Source organism: Centrocercus urophasianus, unplaced genomic scaffold (assembly GCF_019232065.1).
Source record: "Centrocercus urophasianus isolate 14NV4802_14NV808 unplaced genomic scaffold, USGS_Curo_1.0 seq_11, whole genome shotgun sequence".
Classification (NCBI taxonomy): Eukaryota; Metazoa; Chordata; class Aves; order Galliformes; family Phasianidae; genus Centrocercus; species Centrocercus urophasianus.
The window spans coordinates 18409413-18421888 of record NW_024884253.1 but is presented as its reverse complement, the minus strand read 5'-3'; the positions used below and the strand labels follow the sequence as shown (position 1 = coordinate 18421888).

General features: G+C 38.4%; 1 protein-coding gene across 37 annotated transcripts in view; it reads left to right on the top strand.

Moving 5' to 3' along the window:
- Positions 1–12476, top strand: part of RIMS2 (regulating synaptic membrane exocytosis 2) — a 437579-nt gene that overhangs the window by 192922 nt on the left and 232181 nt on the right. For all 37 annotated transcript variants that reach the window (XM_042839685.1, XM_042839666.1, XM_042839675.1 and 34 more), the window contains one exon: positions 3436–4361. In XM_042839685.1, the coding sequence (XP_042695619.1) occupies positions 3436–4361 (926 nt within the window). The remainder of the gene's footprint in view (positions 1–3435; positions 4362–12476) is intronic.

Here is a 12476-nt window from a genome sequence, read left to right as displayed (position 1 = left end):
AAGTTTTTGTGAAGACTGTGCCTCCTGCCACGATTTAATAACACCATTCCAAATGTACACGTGCACTGCACAGCTGCGTTCACTGCAGGTATTTTTAAAATGAAAAAGAGTGCTAATGGTCTGGGGGGGGGCCATGTGAGCAGTAAAGCAGTGGTGAGTTGCAGTGCCCTGTGGTGTGGGGGCTGCAGGGCAGCATGAGCCCTCTCTAGCCAGCAAGATTCTGGCCCAGTGGTGCGTGAGTACTGCTAATTTGTTTCTGTTGGATGGGATTGCATCTGCTGGCATTTGATACTGGTAGTTAAGTTGGATCTCTTCAGGAGGGAGTAAATTAATTAGAAGGAAAGTGTGTTGGTCCCAGTCAGCATAGGCTAGGAATTACAGTAGTGACTTTACCTGTCAGGCTGCACCCTCTGAGGATTGAAGTTGCATTTTCAGAAGGTCCTTTTTCCTCTTTTGGGCCAATATTGGCTTGTGCAGGGCACCTGTATAAGGCTGTTTCTTCCATGAAAGGTTTGGAGTAGATTGAGAGCTCAGCTAATCTTTACATTGCTGTCAGCCACTGCTGTCGTTCTGTATTCATGTCTTGGCAATGAAAGCAAGAAAAGGTAATGACTGCTTGTGGTAAGTGGTTGGAAATCATTTGTGTAAGAGGTATAAAAACACAGAACTCTGTTGGCCCATCCTCCTCTCATTAACATAGCTCATGCTAGGACAAAAAAGTAAATTTTCTAGAAGTCTTGTGACAGTTCCAAAAAAAATGTTTTTGAGATAGAAGTACATCAGTGTAAGCAGGAAGTGTACAATCAGTGTTTTTACTCATGCAGAAATCCCATCTTTTTCACCCTTAGTCATTCCTCCCATGACATTTAAGTAGCAGTGTTTGCAGAGATTTGTCCTCTACACATTGTTAGGACTATGTGAAGTAGTCATGCATGTGTGCGCATGTATATATGATCTCCCAAGTGGAGCCAAACTAATTCTAACTATTCCGTTATTTATACTGCTGTAAGTATACATATGCATATATTTCATCCTGAAAAGCGTGTAGACTTTGTATACTCTAAAGCATACATTAGATTCATCAAACTGGATTGTGTGTAGTGTCTTATATGTTACACAGTTCACTATGAACTTGATCTTCTAAACCGTGCTTCTGAGGGTGTTTTTATGTCTTTGAGGAACAAATACTTGCAAAAATCTGCAGCTGCAAATATATCAACTCTACATGTAAAGCACACTCACTATCTCCAGCATTTAATATTGAAAGCAGAGTATATGCAGATAGAACTTGCACACATATTGTCTCAATCATGCAGTGAAATCTATGTGGGTGATCCCATATCAACTGAGTGCCATCTACTCCAAATGGATACGTGTAGAGATTAAAGATTTTGTGATTGCATAGAATGGAACTGAGGAGAAGCTAGGCACATTTTCATTACAGGTATGGCAGAAATTTTCAACAGTATCTGTAATTTGCAGTTGAAGTATCTTAATTTCGGAAGTGGTGATTTTTTCATCCACTGAAAACCGATTAACGTCTTCTTAAAACTAAGAAACTTAACTAGAAACTTAAACTAAGTTTCTACCTCTAATCTCTCTTGTTTTAATGAAAACCTATATGTCTTTGCAAGCTCTATGGTGCTGGCAATTATGTTGTCCTACTTGTCTATTTCTGTTGGCTGTTCTGGTTTTAGACTTGGGAAACTCTGTTTATGTCATATGAGAACAGTTCAGCTTGACTCCTCAGTAGCAGAAGCCATAGAGTTTTTTCTTAAATGTGCAGAGGTTATAATTTGTGCTAGTCTTAAACATGACAGTTTATTAAGACAGATAGGACATCTTAACTTCACAAAAAGTAAATAGGCATCCAAATGATGCTTATAGTACTTGTCATCCTTCACCTTCAGGAGGAGTTGCACTTTTGCATGATTGAATTAGTTTCCTCGTTTTTCAGGTGCCTTTATAAGGCTAAAGTTCTTTAATGTTTACTGGTCTGGACTGGGTCCAAATCTTTCATGCATAGTTTAAAAACCCTGTATGGTACCTAAGCCAGAATGCCGACTGGCCCGTCATCCACTGCACACTCTCCTCTCCTGCAGTTGTAGTTTTCCTTTGATGAGCTGAGACAATCTTTCCTTTTTGGCTGTGAGAAGAGTTTTCTATGCAAGTACGTAGGCAGAGCCTTTTCTGCATGCTTTCCTGGGCACCACGAGGGCCTGCTTTTCCTTCTCCCCTTCACTAAGTTGGAGCCTTTCATTTTTAAGACAGCTGTGGGAACAGCAGGTTGTGTATTTGCTGTTCTTTCTCTAGCCTAGACAGTGGGCAGGATCCCCATGTTGTTGCCTATGATCAGGATCAGTGAACATTTGTGAAGGTTCTTAATTGCAAAGATAGAACAAAATGTAAGTGCAGATGGCTGATAACATGATAATAATGTTTGCTCCGGTTTCCCACAGGTAACTCTTTCAGCTGAATCTGGGGTGCTGAGTCCCAGGCTGGACACATCTGGTAGTAGAATTTCGAACACTCATCATCCTTTTTGGATTAATTCAGGCACAGTTTGAAGTTTCAGTCCATTTTTTTTTATGAATCACTCCTCCTTCTTAAATTAATTCATTCTATTCAAATAGCAAGCAATGCTACATTGAATGGAATTTATGTAATATTTTTAATATATTTAAGACAGATTCCCTGTTAAGATATTGTTTACAATAAAATTGTGTGCTTCGGTCAAATGTTTGTCAGTGTTCAGGAAAGAATATCTGTTGATAATTCTTTTTGTTTTGTTTTCCTTGTTATCCTCAGAAGTTGCCCATTGCTAGATGCGGTCTGTAGCAGAAAATGATACAAGAGAAGTAGGGATGGGAAGGATTTTTCTGTCAAATCAGGTGGAAGTTTGAGGATCTTTGCTAGACATCTGCTGCCACTGGATCTTCATCCTCCTTTTTTCCCTTGGCACACATCAGAGCTCTGTGGGAAATGAAATGTATATTTTTAAGCAATAATGGAAGCTAAAACATCAAACTAATGTAGTGAGACACACAGCCTTAATTTCTGTCATGTCTATACAATCCTATGAAACAAAATTACATGGTCAGATTGTATCACTGGAAAAAGAGTACAAAAGCTTATAGAATCCTGGTACTTGTAAATCAGTTACAATTGCAAAATAAAGTATTTGTATTCTGTATTTCATGGTGTTGTATAAACATTTCTCCTATAAAGCTGTTTTTTATTTTAGTTATACACCATAAACATGTGGTCTTTATTTTAGTACAGGAATTGTGCGAGCACATTCATGAACAAATGCAGTGAATGGATTTTTTCCTCATTAGCCGATCTTTGTATCATTTAGTTGGCATTAAATGTATATCTGTGCTACGGGAAATATTAACAAAATTCTTTTTCTTATTTCTTGTCATGATTGTTTAGGAAAAGAAGCCCATCAATATCAAGAGAACAGAACAGAAGATACGACCAGAGGGAAGAGAGAGACGAATATTCACAGTATGCAACATCAGACAGTGCGATGCCCAGGTCACCATCAGATTATTCCGATAGGCGGTCACAGCGTGGCCCTCAGTTATACGAAGAGCCTGAACTGGGTGATTATAGAGATTCCAACAGGAGGAGTCGCAGGCGTTCCAAGGAGTATCCGGTAGAAGAGGAGGATGCACAGAACAGGGAGGAATATGAAAGGCAGAGGAGAGAAGAGGAATATCAGGCACGATACAGAAGTGATCCTAACTTGGCTCGTTATCCAGTCAAGCCACAACCATATGAGGAACAAATGCGCATCCATGCCGAAGTGTCCCGAGCACGTCATGAACGGAGACACAGCGATGTCTCATTGGCAAATACTGAGTTGGAAGACTCCCGGATATCTGTGCTGAGGATGGAACGACCCTCAAGGCAAAGATCGGTGTCTGAGCGCAGAGCTGCCATGGAAAATCAGCGTTCATACTCTATGGAAAGAACTCGAGAGGCTCAGGGACCAAGTCCCAATCGTCAGAGGACCACAAATCATAGCCCTCCTACACCTAGGAGGAGTCCAATTCCTCTGGAAAGACCGGACATGAGGCGCTCTGATTCATTAAGGAAACAACACCATTTGGATCCCAATTCTGCTGTGCGGAAAACGAAACGTGAAAAGATGGAGACCATGTTAAGGAATGATTCACTCAGCTCAGACCAGTCTGAATCTGTCAGACCTCCACCACCAAAGCCCCATAAAACAAAAAAGGGAGGTAAAATGCGCCAGGTTTCATTAAGTAGCTCAGAAGAAGAATTGGCATCTACTCCAGAGTACACGAGTTGTGATGATGTGGAGATTGAAAGTGAAAGCGTTAGTGAAAAAGGTAAGATTTCTTATTTTTTACTAGTTTATATATATGGAATGAGGTTCGAGTTCCAGTCCATTGTGTTTGTTTTACATATTAGAATTGGTTGCAAGCACACATTTGCAGCCCTTTGTATATGGCTTAAGTTTGTTGTGATGGAGTTGAGTTTTTCTAACTTTTTATTTACATGGAAAAGAACATCCCAGCTGCTAGAAGTATTTGGATATATTTAAAGAAAATACTTGCCTATTGAAAGATCTGTTAATTACATCAATACAGTATCAAAAGTTGGGCTATCTGTAGAGCCATGGTTTCATGTCCATTAGTTCCGGATTTGTGCACACCTGAATCACACATGAATGCAAATTTGATCTGGATTAAATGTAGGCACATGACCACATTTCTCTTGTATTAAGTTGTGCATCATTGCTCTAGTTATGCTAGTTTCATGTTGGCTGCTGTAATTTAAAGAGCATCTGATCCTAAAAAAAAATGTGTAATTTTTAAAGAAATTTGAAGTGAGTGAGTTGATTTGTATCAATGGAGGTTCCTTTTTTGCTGTAAGTCTATGGTGCCTTTGGGTTTTAGTGCATTATAGGATTTGTGATATAGGCGTTACTTCCCTGTCAGAAAGAAAATGTGTGATTAATTGAAATGATTTCCTACCAATCCAAAGATAATGTGATTTAAATATGAAAGCAGTGTGGACCATCAGTTTGAACTGAATCAAGTCAATATTAATTCACTTACCTTCATGTATCCTCTTGATCTAAAATATGACAATTATAACTTGTTTTCAGTTGAGAGAAAAGAACCTTTTAGAGTTCATCTGCTATTGTGGTTGGATTAGAAAATTCACTATTTGATATTAAGATTACTATCAAATCAATTCTGTAGTAAAGAAGATTGGAGCTAGTGAATTTACTCTGAATTTTCATGTGTTAATTAGCAGCATCCGTGGTCTGATAAATAAGGTGGAAGATAGGGTAGAATGGAAGGAAATTTGGCCCAGAGTTCAAATAGAGAGTTATATACACTTCATCAAAAAGCGTGATTAAATCCCAACACAGTTTATCTTCCTATTAGAAGGAAAGGTCTGAACTTCAGGTTATTCATAATTTTATTCTTTACAGCAACCTTGAGGAAAGTAGATTCATCTATGTGAAATAGTAACAGTGTTATTTGATGAAATTGACCACAAAGAAACAGTGTACAAAATAATACAAACAATATATTGAAATATGTACTGAATATGTACAATATACAATATATACAATATACTGAAATATACACTATACAATATATGCAGTATACTGTGACACACCATTCACTGCCTCCCTGTGGCTCTCATCCACTTTTTGGTCTCCATAAAAGTTCAGCAAGTATTGATTAATGTCAGTGGGAGCCTTCTTTCCGCATGGTGGAATTCAATTACACACCTTTGCTTCGTATATGGCTTTAAACTAAAAGAGAGGAAATTGAGGCTAGATGTTAGGAAGAAATTTTGTACTTAGAGAGCAGTGAGGTGCTGGCACAGGCTGCCCAGAGAAGCTGTGGATGCCCCATCCCTGGAGGCGTTCATGGCCAAATTGGACTGGGCCCCGGGCAGCCTGAGTTGGTGAGTGGCAGCCCTGCCTACAGCAGGGGAGTCAGAACTGTGTGGGCTTTAAGGCCCCTTCCTGCTCAAGTCATTCTGTGGTTCTATGAATAATACGCACTTCCATGTCAGACCACCCCTCTGCTGCCATTTGTCACACAGAAACAAAGTGTAACAAAATACTGGTGGGAAGGTTCAACCTCTATTGCCGTACCACCAACATCTGCCTCTGATGTCGTGGGCCAGCTTAATGAAAGAGGCATTTCTTTCAGAGCAACCTTCGTATTTGTTTACATAACAGACAAAACATATCAATCCCACCATACAAGAATGTTACATTCTCTATCATCATAAGGATCTGGCTTAAATTAGAGGTTTCATTTGGATAATTTTGCTTTTTAGTCTTGAAGAAAACGCATCATTATTGATAACAGTTGTTAATGTTATATCTGTACTGATTTTCCAGGCAGTGAATGGAGCTAATTTGAGCATGTATGAATGAAAAAAGTTTAAAAAAAGAAAAAAAAAGAGGGAAAAATGCCTTGTTTGTTTGCTGATCTTGAATGAATTACCAAATGCAGTTTTCATGTTACGTAGAGCACAGCTCTATCAGCATGGTCTATTGGTGGTCTGTGACTATAACCAGTATGGAGAACTGTCCTGTTTTTACAGTGGAAAAGAGCAATTGCATGAGCTGGGAAAAAGATCTGGCTGCTTCTGACTTTGCCTGCTTTCTGGCCTTGCTGAAGTGATAGAGGCTTGCTGAAGTGCCATGCATGAGTAGCAGCTGGCCCAGCAGTCATAGCTGAACCAAGAGCCAGGCCCAGCTTCACCTTTGCTCACAGCATCAGACAGCAACCACAGCCCCATCCATGTGTCTCTCCCACTCCTCATTCTGAAGCAGAAGCACTGGAACAGTGTTTGTGTGAGTGGATTTGGGAAGTTGTGGCTTCTGCTAGATGTGGGAAGGAGAGGTCTGCTAGCAGGAAGATTTTGTAATTGCTGTAGGTAGGCCTGCAAAGTCCTACCTCCTTGTTTTTGTTGTTTTTGTTACCATGTTAAGCAGCCTGCACACACAGTCCATGTAAGTGATTTCTTCCTGAATATCACAAAAAAACCCCACAACCAACACCAAAAAACACATTGGTCTCCCTTGTATTACAATGTAGTACTTCCTTAACTGATATGATGGCATTTAATTATTTTAAACACCTACTGCTGTAAGAGTGGGCTTCTCCCCCCAAGATCACTCTGTTTCTGCCCTACTGACCTTCTCAGCCCTGAGGATTTCCCAGTGTCCTTCCCAGCTACACACGCTCTCTTTTGCCAGAGAGAAAGTGCCAACCACAAAACACTTGGCCTTGGAGTCGCAAAGGATGGCAGTGTCAGAATGAGATCTCTGATGTATAGCTCATTAAGAGTTCTTTAAAGGGAGAGAATAATTTCTTCTCCATTTCTTTCTTTATGGAGTGCATATCTTTTTGCAGACCCTCAAATAAATATTAACAACTGTTCAGCTGTGAGGAGCAGTTTGAGCCTGAGCAGCAAGACCAGCTGTTAAGCGAGCTACATCTGAGCTTTTCCAAGGTCCTGACATTGGTTTTGAGAAAGCAGTTTGAGAACTGCAAATTATGCTGGAATGTAGGAGAGAATTATAGTTATAAACCTGTAAGAGGGATACAGTTTTTTCCTTTTTAAGCTTATCATCTCTAAAAGGAAAAGGATTGATACATATGATGGAGACATAGGAAACGAAGATAGCCATTTCATTTCACAAGTCCACAGAGATCAGCTGCTGGGTAAAGAGCTCTGAGAAGATCATCCAGTAATAGTGAATGCCTGAGAGTTGAAGTATTTGGGTCTGATCTCATTTCACTAGTTGTCTTCCTTAAGGAAACTTTTTCCTTAATTTTCAAAAACTTAATCTGGCCTGTGAGATGCCTCTTAGCGCATTGAAAACATATATATATATAACTTGACTGTGTTGTGCTCTTTTACAAAATATAAATTTTTATAAATATATTTTCATTACAGACATGTAAAATGTCCTTACTTCTGGAGCAGATTGCATGACCTTCTTGTTCATTGCAAAACTAAATTCAGTCTAAAAGAGTTCAGTTTTTGACAGAGAATGAAGTCTGTTTGGAAGCAATATGCTCTTGTCACGAAGTAAGAAGTGCAGTAGAGCATGCTTTCCGTGTACTGCTGCAAGAACAGTGTATGGCTTACGTAAGCAGAGGTGCCAAACAAGTGGGAAAGTGTCACAGAGCTCTCATGTCTAAAGTCTAAGAGGTAGAGGACCTGGTTTCAATCCTACTTGTGCCAGTTTCTTGCATCTCCAACAGCTTTGAAGTTACGCTGAGCAAAATTAGATCAGAAAGAGGTCATTGTTTCTAAACTCTGCTTCATTCAGGTTAGAGAGTTCCTGAAAGTCTAACTTCCGTGGAACACATGGGTATTATACTGGGAGGCAAAATTTCAGGGCTGAGGTGCAGTGCTTGTTATAAAAACAAAACAAGAGACTTTGCAATTCCACTCTGTTTCAGCATGGAGATATTTGAGCTTTCAAAATATTACATTTGGAGTGGCCATACGAAAAATAAGATACTGCAAAATTTGACATGTTGTATTAAAACTCAGGTTTTAGGCTATTGCTGCATTTCTTTGTATTATTTTTCTTAATATTATAGTGTAAGAGAATGTGTTTTGCATTTGTAAAGAAGTCCTCTTTCATGAAGACCTACATCTTCTGTAAGGAAAACACATTTTTAAATATGTAAAGAGTTTGACTGGAAATTCAGAACTCTCTATTTTCTTCTCTGAACACAGGGCTCTATTTCAGCTGCAAGGATAAAAAATATTACACTTCTCCCCATATGTGTTCTTGAGCAATAAAGCTGTCACTGCTTTTAAAGTACTTACATGGAATGGCAAGTATCTCAATATTTTAAAATACAGAAGTTTAAGACCATGGATATTTCTAATAGTAATGAGATTCTTTGTTGTATTTTTCCAAACCTCCTACATAGGTGCTTGTATGTTACACAGGAGATAAAGGGAAGTGGTGTGATTTTCTGCGGCATCTGTAGGGATTTACTATGCAACATTTCAAATTTGCAGTTACTTAACCCTGGCAGAAGTCAATAATGCCCTTCTCAGACAGACTCAGCCTTTTCCCAATTCCTGACTGCATATTCCCATCCTTAGTCACTCCTTCCCCACTGCTTTCAGAAGCTTTCAAGCAGGTACACTTCGCACTTTTTCCTTAAGCAAGCTGGGAAACTTATGCAGGGTAACACTAATTGATGGCTAGCAAAATGATGGTAAATATTAGCAATTTGAAATTTCTTGATTAAAAAATGATATTGAATGTTTTATTGTGTATAGTACTGCTAAAAAATAGTGTGAAACTAATTGTGACATATTAGAATCTAAGGATAGATAAGGATTTGTTGAAATTTGGAAGAAAAATATTTTCATGTAGGAGTTGGAGAAGACATTTTCTTGTAAGTAAATGAACATGAATAATTTTATAGTACTTCAATTTCAACAAAAACTGTAATACTCAGCTTTATTGATTAAAGCCTTGACTAAATTACAGATGGAGCCTTCTATACCCAAGTGTACACAAACCATTAAAACTAATTCTTTATTCATGTTTTCTTTTACTCTGGGACTTCTCTGGAAGAACAGCTGTAGCAAAAGTGCTGTTCAGGCATCAGGTTAATTCTTTCCTGATATGATGTCATGAAGTAACTAGGAGCTGTTGTTTAAGTATCCTCGTGCCTCACTGGTAGTTACTTGTACTTCCAGAAGAGGTTAGGCTGATTATTAATAGCACAACATAATTTCTAATATTTTAAAATTTTAGGGAAATTTCTATCATTGGAACTCATTTTCAGTTTAAGTCAGTACTTTTTATCACTAGCATAGATTTTGTCCTGGAAATGTTCAACTTTCTTGTTCTAAAGGATTATTTTTTTTTCCAATTAAAAGTATAAGCCATTGAATCTTCTGGGCTAACAGCATTGAACTACCATTAGAAGCATTATGACTTTCTATACATGGCTTTCTTTGTTGTTTTTTTTTTTTCAAAATTCAGTAGAAAACTGAATTCAGTAGTGTTTTAGTTTTAAAATAATTCCCAGCTATCCTTTCACATCTTGACAGCTGGAATATGTGCTGAACAAACTTAGTAAATATTCGCTGACGTTTTGCTGTAAGTAGTAATGAAAGAAATTACTGTGCAGATACGCCTGGGATCAGGTTGATCCTCAGAAATGCTAAGCCTCCTGTGGAGGTAGTTCTTCTCTTGTCCAACTGGGTTCTCTCACTTGTACTTGTGTTAAACAAAGTCAAAAACCCAGGTCCTGTGGTCTGAGTCTTCCATCAGCTATAGAAGCTTTTAACTCACAGTGCTTTGGCAGAGTTTAGCTCAACTGAATACCACTGGATACTGTGTGTGACACTTAGTTCTTTACAGTGCCACGGCAGGATAGAATCGCGCCAAGGAATTTCTCTTCTGAGTTCTCTGAACGTTTAGCTGTATGTTGTAGCATTCGTAGTTTTTCACAGAGGGCTTCTGACAAAAAGGATCAACAGCAGCAGAAACGATGGTGTTGTATCTCCATATTACATGCAGCGTGCTTTTTTCAAGTCATGATTTTCTTAATAGGTGGGTGAAATCATGATTCTTGTAGTAAAACAAAGAGCTCAAACCTTTCTGTCACAGATCTAATCCCTGGATTTAACTCAGCATCATTTTGAATTCAGCGAGTACTTTCCTATGAAGTATTTCAGTTGATTTTGCAAGTAATTTTGCTGCCGCCCCAATTAGATATCAGAAACATAAAGGACCATTGTCAAATAATTGTATTTAATTAATTTTACAAAATAATTAGTTGGGAGTATTCTAACAGTAATACAGCGTGATTTTTTTTTTTTTTTTATACTTTATTTAAAATGTAAGGATTTTTTCCTTTCATTAAGGATAGAGTAAATCATAAGGGAAGAAGCAGAGAAAAGGAAGAGGAGGCTGCAGGTGGATGGGCTGCGTCCAGGCTGTCTGCCTGCGGGCATCTTGGTTAAGTAGCACTTTGTTCTGTCCCTGACAGTGAGTCTGGCAGTAATTTCACTTACAGCTGCCGAGGGGCAGCTGTATAACACCAGAGCTGGGCCCAGCTCAGGTGTGAGGGATGAGCAGGTAGCCTGGGGCAGAGCCCTGTCAGGGCCATACAGAAATGTGCCCCTGTACCTCAGCCTGAGCCCTGAGCTACTGAACAAGGTCCAAAAAGCTGTGTGTCCTCACTGCCCACCGGTGCCTGCTTCTTTGGAACTCAGGCCACCTGGTTAGGATGCTAAATACTGATTGAGGATCTGAATATCGCCCTATCTGTGCATATTCCAACTCACTCATTCCAAAACTGGTATGCATAAACATATTTTAAGCCCCACAATTGCATTTTGAAGGTTTTCAAGTCTTCCATTAATATCAAAGGATCAGTAATGTGTTTCTTTCATTATAGTACACTGATTTCATATTGAAACCTTGCTTTTAGGGGCAGGATGGAAAAACCTTGATGTCACAACTTTTTTGTTAATTAAGGAAAAAGTGAAAAAGTTAAATAAAACTAATTGAAGAGATTTGGCTCGTTGCAATGTATCAAATCAGTGCTAAGAGGTCCTATGGTAAAGCTGCATTGCAAAATGTATTCTGCCATGGAATACAAAGTACCTACATCTCTTCAGAGATTCAAACTTCATATGTGCTAGCATTTTACACTTTTCCCCACTGAACTAACCCTGTCTGTCATGGAAATGTTGAAGATTGTTGCACAGAGAAAGTGAAAGTCAGGAATAATGTTTAGCTCAGTATTGTTCTTTCTTGGCTATAAATCATCATTTTTTCATTATAAAGGTTCTTTGTGTGGCTTTGAAATGTGAAAGCATGAAAAAATTATCATTTATAATTTATTTCTGGAAACATTTCCAACAAAATGTATCAGCTTGTACTATAAAAATGCTTGCATTTATGTCTCATCTATTTCAATATGAAACTGAATTTGCTAGCCTCTGTTCATGCAGGCTTATTCTCTAAGTATTCTCCATAGTAAGATATTCCTTTGAGATTTGTAAAGATAAACAAACTGACTGAATCATTATATTAAAAATACTTGTGTCACAAATGAAGTTCAGACCAGACCAGAGGTAGGAATTGCTAAGGAAGTGCACTCAGAGAATGATTTTGTGGAGAAACAATAATTACATTCCTTAAGAAATAGTTTCAGTGTTTTTATTTGCAGCTTTTCTGATCATTTAGATTATGATCATCTTTTAGGCCCACAGTTATATAATCTGCTTACTTGGAAAATGGAAATATATGGACATTAGTTACATAATCTAAACAAGGATCTAATGAAAGTTTTCACCACAAATCTCCCTATTTTCTGCTACAAATATTGATAGGCCATGTTTATATATGTAAAAAGGAAAGGCTTGGCTTGTGATAACCTGTCTGGGATGACCATATGTTACAT